This window comes from Grus americana, chromosome Z (assembly GCF_028858705.1).
Source record: "Grus americana isolate bGruAme1 chromosome Z, bGruAme1.mat, whole genome shotgun sequence".
Taxonomy (NCBI): Eukaryota; Metazoa; Chordata; class Aves; order Gruiformes; family Gruidae; genus Grus; species Grus americana.
Genome location: NC_072891.1, coordinates 82716682 through 82732875, shown reverse-complemented (window position 1 = coordinate 82732875; position 16194 = coordinate 82716682). Strand labels below are relative to the sequence as shown.

Here is a 16194-nt window from a genome sequence, read left to right as displayed (position 1 = left end):
CATATTTTATAAAATGGTTTAATGAATGCATGCATGTCTGATACAATGATCAATAAATTTACTGAATTCAAATTATTTACTGTTGTAAACATTTTACAAAAGCATTGTGATTTATCTGGATATACAGTTCCTGATGGAAGAACTATTCAGACTGAATCAGTGGCACATCAAAAAAATAAAGCTGACAAGACCCATTCTGCATATTCTCTTTCAACATGATTCCAGCAAGAGAAACAGCATGGTATAAAAAGTGTACAGTAAAGATTGTTCCTACCATAACATCAAATTCTGGAAACTGTAAATACAAGTTAAAGTGGTTGAAACAGTCAAAAGTCGTTATTATTGTAACCAGTCAGAAATTACAGTAAGAAATGTTATCCAGTTATATGTAGCTGTCAAAACAGCGCATTTCTTTTCATGTCAGTTGATAATTCTTTTCCAACAAGACAGCAAAACTTTGGCAATCAGAGGTGCTGAAATTAATTCTCGAAGTTCAGGACACAGTCACAGCATTTTCTTTGCGGAAGGTGAACTGTACACCAAGGCTCAGAGGTTGTGAAAACCGTTTCCAAGTGGAAAAAAAGTGCAAATGTCCTGCACAGATAGCTTAAAAAGCTGCTGGTACAATCATTCACCAACAGAATCTTTGTTTTCTTTTTGCATAGTTCACACATCACTGGGAATGTGACAGGGTGTGCTATTTTTGGCAAGAGCAAGAAGAAAGTGATACTGGTGTGAGTTGCCATGTTGGGCATGCTGGATCCATGCAGAATTCAGATAGAGGGCTGCTACCTGATGTTATTTGACACTGAATACTGATTTTGTTTTTGTTGAAGCAGTTCAGTAATAGCCAAAAGCTTCTTAAGAACATGCTGTAGAAAAAGTATCAGTAAAACCACACATTAGCAACTGGAAATGGAACAGTCTTGCTTGAGAAGTGTTCAGCATCAGCCTAACAGACCTGCTACTGGGTAGTTTATAATATACTCAAACAAACAAAAACCCCAGCTGATTCCCTGCTCAGTAAGACATTACTTTCAAAATGGAAGCCTAAACTAGTGTTATGGACTTTGCCTCTCCACCCACAGGTGTTTTTGCTGCTTTGTGGTTTAACAGGGAGGCTGAGAAAGCGTACTGCTAACACACTGCGGGGTTTGCTGGAAGAGTTCGCTGTGCTTGTTTACAAAGGTAATTAGGAAGCAGAAATTGGCAGTATCAATAGAAAGCTAACAAAAGTAAATGTAGCTCTCAGCTGAAAAGAACCAAGATCTTAAAACTAACAACCCAAAGAGCCTGTCAGGAGACAGTAATTTTGTGGCTTTAGGTTTCCTCTACGTACTAAAACTTACTCTGGAAACTTTAAAAAAAGTCTTTGGTTTTGTTGCATGAAGAAACAAAACTATGGACTAAGTATTTACCTTTACAGCTGATAGCTTCCTAGTGAAATGTGTGTATTTTAAACTGTTTATCAGTCATACAGCTAGCCGGAAATACAACAAAAGTATTGTGATATGAAGGAAGGACTCAAGACACACTGTACCGTTTGTTAACCTTTGTCACTTACCTGCATTACACCTCGTTCATTACTGAGGGTCCGGAGTTCATCTGAGTGTGCCACACAGATCTCGTGCAAGGCCGCCAGATCACGAGACAGGTCAGTTCTAGAGTGCTCTGTAGTGTCTGGAAGCTCAGGAACATTCTTCAAGAAAAGAGACGAGAGCAGGGTTAGGGCGCACAGGAAAAGTTACAGCTCTGCCGACACAAGCATTTTATACTGCGAACAAGTACTGCAACGTTAGTTTTTCCTTACTATGAATTAGGTATTTCCTCCTCTACACAAGCACGTGTTGTATGAGTGTACTGCGATTTCTGCTCCTGCTAGAAGGGTTCTCACTAAAAGAGCTGGCACTGCTACACTACTGTGGAGCTGGCCAGAAAGCTACTGCATGTAGAGACTCCTTATCAGTCTGTTCCCCTAAATGAGGGGGAATCCACCCACTAGGTGCTTTTTTTTTTCAATCTAAATGAGAGAACAGCAGCAACAAAAATTCAGCAACTATCAAGTAATTCATTACACTGGTCAAAGACCAATACTATTGTAATTAAAACTGTAGATTAATCCAACAGTTATTTTCAAACCAACAGTTTTCAGAGGCCTTATGCAGAATCTGTCATTTAAGGAAAACTGATGCATCATACTATGCAGAAGTTGCAAATTAACCAGAAAAGGGTGACGCATGGCAACCTACCCGAATGACACATTCATTTTTATATCAAAATATTCTGAGATGTCCTCTAGGTCACTTTTAAGGGATCAATTCAGGAAGCTTGGCCCATTGTTTTCATCTTGTTTTTTAAAGTGAATTCTTGGTTTAAAAGTACACATATATAACATGAGGACTTAAGTCCTGTTAGAGCTATCATACACAAAACAGTAAGTTTAAAAGAATACAGTAACTGCAGTTCACTTTCAAACTACAATACCTAGAATGCACGCAGTGATACATTGGTAATGCATAACTGAAATTCAACCTACTGGCTTTTAAAGCATAAAATAAAACCGTATGACAAATTATATAAGGAAATTTTGCTTTAAAACATATTTTTAAAGATTTGCATTTCTGGCCCAAATTTCTAATCCTCACAGCTATAAAGTCTATTTGAGCTTCTTACAGCTACAGAGGCACTAAATGAATAAAGTCTGAGATGACATTTGATAGTTTTAATTCTGTGTGACAGGCCAGCAATGTGCAGCTTGTAGACATACGTAAGAACAATTTATTCAGTTATAAGCATTCAAAACTGTGTGGGAGCTGATACAGCTTTGAGCTAGTTAATAAAAAGTGTAAAGAATTTTCATTTACAATGCTGCTATGTAACTTCAGTAAAGATTTTTTTAACCACTTACCCCCAGTTCATCCAAGAACATGATCATGCGATGTTTGTTGCTCTTGATGAATGGATTTACCCCTTCCATATATGGCTCCTAGTAAATTTTAAAAGTATTCATTAGAGCAAATCAGTGCCAAGATAATTGTCATACCTAATGTGAACACAGTGCAGTCAGACAAATGACACTGCCAAACGTCATCTGGAGTGATTTTATTTTTTCCAAGTGAATTTCTAATGTCTAGTGTGCAGCCAGTCAAAAGACTGCAGAATTTGGTATTTTCTTATATTCAGAAGATTCAGAGTATTTCTTATACATGCATACTGACACGAATTTACGTTAAGACGAATGTCTTTTGATACCCAGCTGCAATGAACAAATGCTCTACTTTCAAAGGTATGATCAGAATAAGTGCCCTCGTTCTTGTTCTTTCAGTAATGCTGACATTCTGAGTTAGGTGTGTCAGAGAAATAACTTCATAATGCCGGCCTGAAGTCACTTCCATTATGCTGAAGTCAACAGATTTATTTTTCAGCCATGTTTTGGCCTGGGAACCGAGACAGACCAGTTGTTGCTGGCATTCTCTTGGTGTTATAATAGAAACTTTGCTGAAAGCTTGGTTTACAGCATTAATTATGCCTGGCAGTTTGAAAAAGAGTATGGATAGAAGGGGTGCTTTGAAGTGCTCCACCACAGAAAACACCAACCTAAGGAGTAAATAAATGCAGGGTGAAATCAGGGGAGGGCAAAGAGTCGGAGGTTGGCAGTTCTTCATTTGTTTCAGAATTGGATAATCTATACCAAACTGAGCATTTAAGCCTGATTAATCTCAATCTGAAAGTTAATTACTACATATAGGTAGAACATGCGTGTGGAACACATTTCAAGGTTGTGTACAGAAGCACGCCAGTGTTACTGAAAGATGCCTCCCCTTTGACACCAAATAATCAATAGAAATGCAGAAAAAAGCTGCCATCATCTATTTAAGGCAGAATATTTTTCCTTCTGATTCTTTACCATCACAGATTCCTGCTCTAACAATTTTCAGTTGTCTTTTTGATACAGATACTGTTGTGGTGGGCTGGCTGCCTGCCTTTCCTTTCCCACTTCTCCCATCTAACGCAGGAAATACTGGAGTACGACTGCTACCTTTTCTGTTGCAAATGGAAAAAAAATAATGCTCTGCATACTTCCTCTGTTGTTAGTGGAACAGATGCCTGCTGAGTTTATTGGTGTTCTCATAGCATCAGCATATGGTAGCATCATGCTCTGTAATATCTACGGGTATGCATGGTCATTTATTCATCAATTATTTCAATGGACCACTGCTGGCATTCCTCCTACCAGATTCAAATTCTTCATGGGATGCACCACATCATGAACCTGAGTTTCTAGATCACTTCCTCTCAAATGATTATGGCTCCTCTTCCCAATTTGACCAGACTTTATCCTACTGCTGTAATTCAGACTGACACCCTGTTCAGCTCTAAACGAAGAGGACAGAAGAAATTGCAGCAACAAGGCCTCCTTGCTGATGAGGTCAAACAGGTGATGTAATTGGGCTTTGCACAAGAAAACAGCAACAAATTTTTGCACATATTAAACAGGAGCATTGAAGAGTACTGGAAACATAGTTTTAGGCTGTTTTTTGTGTGTAAAATTATATTCACCTTAGCTCCAAATTCAACCAGATTTGCTAAATTCTGCACAGACTTGGCGACCAGCGTCAGCGTTCTTGCAGCAGTAGGGGAAGGAGAATCTGGCAGGAATACAAAGTAGAGAGTTACTGGCCATTCCATTTAAAACGAATAACAGTCACATGAAAGTAAAGCTCTTCTCTTTTTTCATGGAATAAAATATTTTTAATATTATAACAGAGCTGCATGTGGAAGATTTCACTTGGTGAAGTAAACTTCTGTTGCTTTAGTAACGTCCACAAAAATATACTAAAATGAACATCACATTTTCTGTAATAGTTGCATACAGAACAAATATGGAAAGTAAGGTGGTGTTAGTAAGAGTCATGTAAAGTAAGAACCATTTTCATAAAATGAAACGGTTCTGTTGAAAGGAGGATTATTTGTTGTTAGAATAAAAAACCCTTAATTTATCTGCAGAATTTAAAAAAAAAAATAAAACGTTTACCTTTTTCCTTGTTTGTGTATACCCACATAAGTGGGCTCTGACAAGTTACACAAGTTATACTTTACTGGCATCAGAAAAACAGAGCAAACATTACATGCAATCACGGCTTGTATTTCCATGAAATTAGTGTCACGTACTGCACAGTACATGAGACTTATTAACACTTGACATTAACCACTTTGTCAGTTAAATCTTCCTTTTCCAACAAATCTTATTACCCAGTAGTATCTTAACCCTCCAGTTACAGTAAGTGGCCGGGCTGACAGCCAGGTGTGAGGTGTTCCAAAATTGACATGGTTATTATATAAGCTCAATATTTTATAATTCTTCATAAGAATGCTATATGCTGTTCATTGTCTACCGGCATCTTTTGTTGTTATTTCTTCCCTTCCCCCTCCAAAATCCACTGAAAAATAAGTTCTGATTTTCCTTGCATAGCTGGAGCTATGCAGCTAATGTCAGTTGTTCATCATCTCTGGTGCTTGGTGCAGTACAAGCCTCTGAAGCAGCAATGCTGGAAAAATTCACTAGCCTTGATCTGGAACTTCAGGTTAGAACTGACCTAAGGAAGTGAATTACTTTAAACTCAAAGAAAGGATCTAACTTTCAAAGCAAAGATTTATTTTCAGTTACAGTTGTCAAGGTGACAGGACTGCTGCTGATACTGAGCTGTACCTATACACCCAGCCTTCAGAATACTTTTTTCCCTGTTAAGGGAAGAAGGTATGGTGGAAGCTTTGCTCCCAAAGGACTGCCTCATCCCTTTTTTTGATCAGCTCTAAAAGCCCTACATGGAGTTTGTAAGTTTACCTTAGCGGTAGTCAATATTATTAGCTGGATGTACATGAGCAGGACTTTAACGCTGACAGACAAGCTTAAAAGAGATTACTCGAATTTATAGATAACTTTTTACACCTGCAGACACAGTGCAACCCAAGTTAGGAGGTACCTAACTTGCAAATTACCTGAAGAAAATAAAATCCTAAAGAGAGGATCACTGTGTACCAGACCATGTTTCTCAAATATTTTCTCCAAAGCATGTACGGAAATGATTACTGGGTGAGAGAAAGGAACTTTCTGTTTGACACAGCCCTTCTCATTTACTATAGCTTAAAGAGAGACAATAGAAAGCATGCTACATTGTCTTAAGAACTGTCTGAATAAAGAAAAAAAGCGTTTCTGAATCAGATTTCTGATTTCCTCCTATTTCTAAATCAGCATTTTACTGGTAAACATGAGAAAAACTGCTAGGGAGGGAAAGAGGAAGAGCAATGTCTAGTGCAAACTAAAAGCCCTCTAGCTTGGGGTCATCTTTGTCAAGAAAAAAACAACAGGAAACAAAGATGAAATATAACGTATGCAAACTTTTAAAACCAAGCAACTCAGATGTCCCAATATTTTAAGTTTAGTAATAGAGTTTTCAGTAGTTCCTGACTTTCCTTTTTTCCTTGCACCGAAGTTAAAAACGCCGACAGACATTTCTAGGTGCTCAAGGCCATTGGCATGGGATGATCCATGCCCTGTTAAAGCTTCACAACAGGAAAGCCCCATGCCGGTGGCATGCCAGATGCGGTCCCTGCTGTGTGCCACATCCCAGGCACCCCGGGAGCTGCTTGGGAGAACAGTGCCATGCCACAGGCCAGTGGAGCAGCTCAGCAATCCTGTTCTTGCTCTTTTAGTTAACTACTCTAGATGCACTCTACCAACAAAGCATCAAAAAACTGGGTGAGACTTCACATGGTGAGAACGTTCATGTAGGCAAGCCCATGGGAGCTCTCCTATTGATGGCCTTGACGTCAGCCAAGATGACCATCTCAAGTCTGCACAACCCACCCTTTCCAAATGCTATCCCCCACCCTCTTTCTCACCTTTAAGATTCTGAATATGAGATGGACTGTACTTAATGAGTCAAAGACTTCTCCAGTGGAAGCTATCTAAGCAGGATGTCCAAACAAGTTATTCAAGTGTAACTTTCTAGGTGCACAAATGTCTTCTGAGCTCTGCAGACACATTTTCAACTTTATAAATCTTGCTTATTTAACAGATACCATTGAATTTTAGCCGGTAACTTTGGCATTGCATTGTATTCAAAGTGACATCTGAAGATCACACACGCATTGTTCACACTGCTAGAGTATATTCCACATTGCTAGACTTTAACTCAAAATTGTATTAAATACCACAATGCATGTTTTTCTGGACTTTAAAACAACATTAGGGATTACCACAATCTAACTTTTGAGGGTGAAAAGCATACGCTGACTGCCTTATGACAGTCAAGTGAAGTGGGTAGCATAACTTTGGACACAGTGTTCAAAAAAACTTAATCTTTTGCTACAGTAGACACTAATTTAATGCCTACTAATGTATGAAATATGAATTCAATCTGAAGCATAGTCACCTGAGATGATATTAAACATCCTTGGGTTCAGGATAGCAGGACAAATCAGTCGAAGAAAAACAAAGCCACTGAAATAGGAAGAAAATGGTATTTTGTTCAATAAAATTAGAGAATGAATGTAAAATTGCGTAGTTTTTAAAGGTTCAAGTTAGCATGGATTCTCTTTGAGATAGACACCAACCAACCAGCCTGTGCTCTGTGAATACGTTAACAAAGAATGTCATGCTATGACTTCAACTATGATAAAAGCTGAAAGAATAGGCATATTGATTTCCCAATTAAGGTGAATGGTTGAAACCACGTTGGAAGAACTCAATTGTAAAGCCAGTATCGGACCACACCAGCTTCAAAAAGGAGCAGCCCCTGGTCTCTGACCTCCCAAAGGTTTTCCATTGTCTGCTGCAGCAAGGCATCCATCCCGCAGCCACCCGCTCTCCCATGCCAACATAAGGAGCAGCGCAGGAGCGGTGGGCAAAGGGAACCTCTCTTTTGGCAGCAACACAGCCTTGGGTCACTTTAAGTCCATCCATGTCCTGATGACAGGATGCTACAGTAGAAAAATAGTAAGGGATCTGCTACTTTCCCCCCTGAAGTAATTGCTGCCATCTAGAAATCTGGGGAAAATGTGCTCTGTTTTGACTGCAGAACTGGGATCTCATTCAATAGAAACACAGAATAGCAGGAGAACTTCAGTAGCATGAGAAAAATCTAGCTTTCTGTTAATAGCAGAAGTAAAACACATCCACCTCAAATTCATATGGACCAACTAAAACAATCTAAATCTTCTTTGATTTTGTTTGGAGTGCTTGACTGGTTTATACTACAGCAATACCAAAGCCTGACCACTTCTAAAAGAAGGAAGGAGACCTTACACTACCTTGCCTGTTCTTAATACAGAGTGATGGTAATGTCCATATTGCTTGGAAATGACACACACAGTAGTGAGGTTAACACACCTTCCATATGTGCAAGACACATAATATATAGTGTTACAGATGTTTCTTCTCCAAAACCCATGAATTATGGGCTAGTAAGACAACGCTTCTTGGCCCTATGTGAAATTAAAATATATTCTATGATATGATTTAAAGCTATGAGGAAGTAAATAATTTTGAACTCATGGCATATACACATATTCCTCTTTTAAAGTGCCCAAAGTTTAAGGCCAATGAGGTATGAATCCAGGGATGGACCTTGCTGATACAGAAGACCTGGTGCTTCTTACCCTAGTCAAGCTGCCTAAATTAAGAATGAGTCAATATCTATATGGGGGTTTTAGAATCAGAGAGAAATGGCAGCACCTTCTGACTGATATTGAAGGCAATGGCCCTGCATGATACCCTGGAAGACATAAGGCTTCTGGCTTCAAAATGATAATCACACACCAAAGACAAATCCTCTGAAAGACTCCCTCCATGGGAGATTAACTTCAGCAAATCATATGACTGCCAGACACTGCAAAAAAGGAAAGATGTGGCCCTTAAAACCCCCAGTAGCTTTAGAAAAACAGTGTCAAGACCACATCTTCGTCAAGGATTTTTGTTTGATGTGCACTGGCAATGGGCAGTGCTAGAGGAAGAACTTGTGTATTGCACTGGTGTGTGAATGTTCACTGCAGGTTTTGCGGTTGGTGTGAGTTCAGAGGAGCCAGGTTCAGTAACCTGCAACATTTTTAGAGGAGCTCTGGAATATTTCAACATGATTGGGCTGGAGCAAAGAAATGAAACAAAACTGGGATGGCACAGAATTACGTATTTTCGGAAACCAACACAGAGTGTTGATTCAGAGTGATCAGAACCAGCAGCCCAACACCACAGCCCAGGAGGCTCCTCTGATGCAGAGAACTACATATCCCAACGCAGACAGTACCTCAGTGACATCTGACAACACCCCAGTTGTCTTTATGAGAAGCCATTAGATTCCTTTCCACGTTGGGTCTGCATTTTAAGGGGTGTGGATCTTAAACCATGTAAGATTTCTCCAGCAATTAACACACACTACGTAAGAGTCCTTGGGTAAGGCATAGTCCTCCCAGATGGCATATGACAGGAACACAATCTTCCGAGATCACTGCTCTCTAGAGATATCACAATGGTTAACTATTGCGTTCAGAGTTGTTCTTCTTTCCCAGCACGAAAAGGGAAATTGCTATTTTAGATTAGTTTGTAAAACTTGACACAATGCAAGTATATTCAGAATGAAAACTATTAAGTAAAGCTATACTGACCTCTCTACAACATCACCTTACTCTGCCAAGGCTCTGAGAATATGATTAAGAATCTAGCAAGATCATAATCCTTGATTGGGATATCATGCCTCAGCATCATAAGTATCTTAAACACTGCTGTAACCTATGTAAGTAGTATACAGTTTTGTCATTGAAACAAACATAGATAAGCACTCTGAAGTATGTCTGTAACAACACTTGAAAACATTATTTCCAGAAAAAAGTGACAAGTAACTTACCTAACAACTCTGGTTCTCATGGTGGTATTAGCTGGCCACTTGTTTTGAACAGACTTCTGTAGACACCCATAAATATACCTCAACGTCCTGCAAAAATCATAGCTAATTACTCATTCCATTAACCGTACAGAATCAAAAAAGCTGGTCAGAAGGGATCTAGACTAGCCTCCTACTTGATACAGAACTATTATCGATGTCGTTTATAATTTAGACATAAGCTTTAACTTAACTTTAACTAAAAGTTAATTTGTAAGTTAATAAATTCATAAAAAGTAAGTTTCTGAATTTATAAATTTATATTAAGAAGTAAATTTATAAATGACAAGGAAAAACCTCCATTAATACACAGTTCTATATGCAATTCAGTGATTATACAGATGTACATTAAATGTTTTATAACTGTTTCCTGTTTCTTAAATACTATTTCCTTTAAAAAAAAGACAATTTTGATGGTTTTTTTTTTTAAATGTTTATCTTCTTAACTAAACAACAACTATTCTTTCTGTAAATGAGGGTTAGGTATTTAAGAGTTAAGCAACCACAGCAATAGTCTCCTCCCATGAAAAAAACGGGAAAATTGTGGTGTATTTCAGAAAATGTTGACAGCTGCATCATATACTTAAAAGGAGTGCAGCTTTTAGTGCTAACCTTGCCAGCAAACACTTCTGTCCTACTCTGCCATCTCAAAATTGAGGATTTTGTTTACTTCAAAAGCTAAATGACACAGTGAAAGAAAACTGTTAGTACTATCCACTTTTTATTAGATGGTTCAAATCTAAACTATGAATGCCTGTTATTTTAGCAATTAAAATAAAGGTGAAAAAAACAATCTCTGCATTTCTCTAGCACACAGAAGCAATCCTAGCATGGTATCATTCTACTATTTCCTGCTTCTATTTTTAATATGCTGTTAATAATTCCATCTCTGTGTAAGAGGAGGAAGCCTGGCAAGAATTTGTTATCAAATATAATATAATTGTCTGCTACCTTTTTCTGGAAATAAGATATTGACTAGTTTTATTATTCTTTCCCTGACCTCTTGGGAATTTTCAAATACAAATCCGAACAGAAAAGTGCAAACTTACGGAGGCAGTATCTCTGCAGCCATGAATATTTTCTCCACCAATTCTGAAAGTATACTGAGTAGATGCGCCAAATTAGTGTTTACATCTTCGTTTTTTTCTAACTTTGAGGGATTTAACTAAAACAAAAAGAGAAAAAGATTGTTTCTTCTCCTAACTAGAACTACATATATAGTTTCATAATATTACATGCTGAATACCACTTCAAAGTAAAGTAAATACTCTGCTGCTGTACAAGTGCTATAGAACTCACAAGTCTGTTTCAGTGGCTAGTCACGAAATGTGAAGAAGCAATGGTTTTAGGTTCTAATGCATTAGGCTTTTAACAGCTCAGATATTCACCACTATCCATCTGCATGACCTTTTTGTCTCTCTCAATCCAAATTTCTGAGGGATCTCATCCTTTCCACAGTTAAGTTAAACACAGAGGTCAGAAGAGTCATTTTAAAAACAACAGTTTCAGGATTAATAACAATCATTTAATATCAGGAAGTTTTAAATTAAACTAAAGTTTAGACATTGACTTCTATGATATCTTGAGTTTACTAGTCATTACTTAGGTTAGTACAGATCAGCCTACAAATGTAAATAATAAATACATAATTTAAAGAAATTTTAATTAAAAAACTTTAAAAGTTCTACTATGAATATTGTTCAAACCAACATCTAGGAAAAAAAAATCTCTTAATGAATTCAGTTCCTGTATGTCTCATGTAAATGAATTTTAGTTCTGAGAGGTTAATAAATGTCTCTGAAGCTAATGTTTAATGCAATTACAATGGTAACTGTGTCAACAAACGAAAAATCTTTAAAAACATAGTTCTAGGTATCACCTCACAGGACTGCTTGCTCTCCATTATCTTTAATATAGAGTCTTTCAGTGCATGATGAACAAAACTTGTTGCTGTGGCTTTCATATACTGCTCCATAAGTGTACTTGCTAAAGTGGTGGCACGAAACAAGGTAGTAGCTTCATCTGAAAAAAAAAGACAGCAAGGAGAAAACGTGAGAAAAGGAGACAACAAAAAGTAAAGGAAAAATGTGCTGTGTTTACACTTTGATATATGTTGTAACTAAAGAAGGAGGAAAAAAGCCCTTCCCTCCCCACCTGCCCAGATTTCCAGTAAACTGTAATTTAGTGCAGTACCTTCCATGCTTATCTCCCTGTCATTTAGTGTTCGCAACAACAAGGACTCAAGCTTTTCATGCAGAAAAATCTTCAATAAAATGCCAGCCAACAGTGTTCTATCCTGTCCACAAACATGTGATAAGGCATAGACTACATGAAGTTCTTTCTGGAGTATCAGCTGAAAGAAAAACAGAATTTTAAAATATTCAGAAGCTTCTCCTAATGTATAACAGCTTTGAAAAAACTGGTATCATACATCCGTAGTGATAGATGTCACTATAAATATTATTTAATGATGTCAACTAGTGTTACTGAGATCCATTTCAAACAAACAACAAAATGAGTTTTGACAGATGAACCAAGGAAAGTTAAACAATTTCATACCTCTTTAAACTCATTGTACTCCTCTTCTGGCATGATCTTCTCCATAGAATATCGTGCTCGAACACGCAAAGATCCTGGCTCTATACCCTTTAATGGTACATGGGAACTGAGTTGAAACCACTCATCTGTTGCATGTCCTTTTTGTAATCGGCTTAACTGGCAACGCATAAACACTTAAGGGAAAAAAGCATTGTTCAAGTTATCTCCAGTGAAACAGTGCTACTATTGAATAAAAAAACATTTTCAGCACATGTCATCTTGTTTCAGAAAAAGAGTATTAATAAGAGTAATCAAGATTTTTGTCATCAATACATTGACAGATTCTCTCTTCAATGGTTTAACAGACTCCTGTAAAATGAAGAAGAAACATAAAGTGTTGTGTAAAGAATGTATACATCTACATCCAATAATGCCACAGATATTGACACACTTTTCTTTGTAATACCCAAGTAGTAAGTAAAAAAATCCAAGTAGCAGTCAGAAACTGAAACCAGATAAAGTGTTCAGAATTCGCTGCCCTCTTTCCAGTCTTGGGCTGATACCACCATGGGGTCTGCTCCTTAAACACTTTGTTACTTCTCACTATTTACTATTAAAGTGTTGCTATGGCTTTCCCAAACATTGCCATACCTATTTCTTTTATAGTAACTCCCAAGTTAAAGCTGTAACAGTTTATGCGATTTATGTAAAAAAAGTGTTCGCAGGCAGCCTGCTGCCTAGATAATGAAAGTCAACTCAAGAACAGCCAAATCATTAATTCACCTTTCAGTGGTGTTGGTCCACAGCTCAAGTTTCACATTTAGCCCATCAGTCTGGATGTTTCAAGCAAACACCCTCTCCTTCCATGTCTCTCAGTGAGATCTGTTTTTCAGTTTGTCAGATTAAAAAAAAAAATCCAAAACCGAAACCCAAGAGTTTTGTTTTTTTTCACATTTCTGCAAAGCCGATGCACAACACTGCCTTGCAGAATTTGTCAACAATTCCAGTAGATTTCCCATTGCCCCAGTGTTGAAATACACCGCAGGCTATCATTTGATACTGGAACAGAAAAACATCACATTTATAATGCTTGCTTCAGGAAACTCCTGTCGCCTATTTCATATTCTTTGGAGCTGCTAAACTGATATAAGCTAATGTATTCAAATCAGCCAAGGAGTGTGAAAAGCAATTTATCATCATCTGCTACTTATCACCATTGTGGACGTGTACGTCTTTAGATCAGATAATCAATTGACTTTCCTAGAATATTTCTCCCCATCATCAAAACTCCTGTACCTGCAACTAAGCAATGTGTTTTTCTTCTTATTTCGCTTGCATTTGTAAGGCACATATAGTTCAGTGAGAGGAATGGTAAATGCAATACAGGATCTAGAATAAACTGATGATTTCATTTTTCCCTGTGGTTACAGTAGCGCATCGTAGCTATACTATAAATACTATAATCTTGCTTTGATTTAAAAAAAAAAAAAAAGGTTAGAACAGAAATATCCATACAGGGACTGCAGAACAGTTGCTATTATAATTTATATTCAATAACTTTAAAGGAACAAGAGTTTTTCCCACTTAGCAGCTCACATTGAATTAGTAGGCTACCTTCAGTAAGAGAATGCTATTAGTTGAAAAAAATCAGGATATTTGCACTTTGCAATATAGCACATTTTAAAAGATAAATAATATACAGAAAATCATCAAAACAAACAATAGCTGATCTCTCCTCTCCAGACACAAGTAAGAATTCTCCTGACAACAATCTTGATTCAGAAAGAACATTAGTACAAAAAACATAAGACTGAGCTTTCTTAATGGCTTATTTGCTAATGAAACTTTGGGCATAATATTTAGTAACAAGGTTGTGTTTTGATTGTTAGTAATTATAACCTGGGAATCAAAGTGAAAAGTGGTTCAAACTTAGGTTTGCTCTAGTCTTTAGACTGGACATGAACCTGCATTTACTATGAAGCCTTTGTCTAACCCTGCCAGAACAAAAGGGAGCCATCAAAAAACCCTAGAAAAATCTAAATACTGATTCAGAATAAAAGTAATTTGAAATCTTGAGAAAGAGGAAATTCCTCGATATGTGGACATATTAAATCCTGCCTTTTGCAGCCACAAGTCACTGCTGCATAAGCACAGTCCATCCTACAAACTGGTGAGGAGCTGTTCAGGACTGGAAGCTTTTGTACTCGCCTACTTCTTCAGAGGTGCTGCTGGTAATGTCCTTTTGTTCTCTTGTGGTGGCAGGCACTATGTTTTCACTACCATTAATAAGCTTCTGATGGGCTCCATAGCCTGAGTTTCTCCCTTTTGCCCAAAGCCCATGTATGTCTACATGAACACACTTGCTACATGCATTGCACTAGACAAGCTTAGTGCTTGCTTCCTGGAAAATGTGCACCAGAGCAAAGTTTCTTCCTGCCAGCTGCATCATCTCAGCTACCAGTTTCAAAAACAAGCTTTGGCACTACTGCAAATAACAAATGTGCCGGAAAGGAAAGACATTGGCTAATACTTTGCTCTATGGACTTGCCTGCATGAGGTGACTGCCTCCATTATAAAAATATTTCTTTTTCAACAAGAACTAATTTGAAATTAACCATCATGGTGCAAAATCAAACCAGAACTTCCACTCCAGTTCAACACTGTGTGGTACTGTCCTGAGAGATTTACTAATTCAACTGTCTAATCATATCTGAGCATCCCAGTTTGCAGTAGCAGCAGATGAAGTCTGATACTACATTCTAGGGCTTTATTTTTTCCTAGCCAGATTATATATATTGATTTGAATAAATCGTTATGCGATTTGCAGTTAGAGAAACAAAGAAAATTTAAATAGGATTGATACTAAACTGTTTACTATCATTTTGACTACTGGAAATACTTCTTAAAACCAAAAATACTAAAATAATTACGGAATACTCATAATCAGCCAACTTCAAAGTCAAAGACTTGAAAACTCAGTATGTGTTTTAAAATACTGAATAAACAGCCTTCATATATCACTTTGGTATTTAACTTCTGTGTACTATGATGAAAGAAGCAGTGAGACCAATAACAGAGTTTGGGGTCTTCAATCTGCATTACGTGGCAAAAAAGCAATCAGACAAGCTGGCTTAACCAATTAACTGGGAAGATGGATAGTACTAGCTTCGCATGACTCCCACTTCACAGCAGTCCACATTTAACAGCTATGGCTGAAAAGGAGAACGTCCAGGAAAGGAACCAATTCTCTTGCTTTTGATGAGTTCAAGGGTTACTCAGGCAATGCAGCACATACATAAGTTAGATAAGGTCTGGTTTAGCTCTTTCCCCACCCCCTGCACTTCATGTATTTAATAGGGCTGGGGACGTAATCAGAGGTATGTGTTCATTCAAGCTGACTTAGTCTAATCCTTATCCAAAAACAAAAGGACTGTTGGGTTATGCTATAAGAGTTTACCTAACCGCAATCAAGAAACTCAGCCAATCCTGCTCCTGAGCTAGATAACCTTCTATCACCTCCCATCAGCTAGATGCATCCAAAGCCAACACAACCTCCTTCATCTGGACAGAGGAGGAAACTACAAAAACACTGTTAAAGAAGCTACTCAAGTATTCCATTCAAGAATTACCCTTTTAAAGACTCGTCTACTAACCAGAACTTTGCTGTAGATAGGTAACAGGTTTTCCAGCTCAAATGAATAAAAGAACAGCGCAAGAA

The 16194-nt window shown here is 37.6% G+C and overlaps 1 protein-coding gene across 1 annotated transcript in view; it reads right to left on the bottom strand.

The window, feature by feature from the left end:
* Positions 1-2: 2 nt before the first annotated feature.
* The window catches only part of RASA1 (RAS p21 protein activator 1), a 65139-nt gene continuing 48947 nt past the window's right edge, over positions 3-16194 (bottom strand). The window contains exons 16-25 of the mRNA XM_054809417.1: positions 12498-12670; positions 12132-12291; positions 11818-11960; positions 10988-11103; positions 9903-9989; positions 7437-7504; positions 4561-4649; positions 2909-2986; positions 1565-1699; positions 3-872 (exon numbers count right to left, since the gene is read on the bottom strand). Coding sequence (XP_054665392.1) covers positions 789-872; positions 1565-1699; positions 2909-2986; positions 4561-4649; positions 7437-7504; positions 9903-9989; positions 10988-11103; positions 11818-11960; positions 12132-12291; positions 12498-12670 — 1133 coding nt within the window. The 3' untranslated portion in view covers positions 3-788. The remainder of the gene's footprint in view (positions 873-1564; positions 1700-2908; positions 2987-4560; positions 4650-7436; positions 7505-9902; positions 9990-10987; positions 11104-11817; positions 11961-12131; positions 12292-12497; positions 12671-16194) is intronic.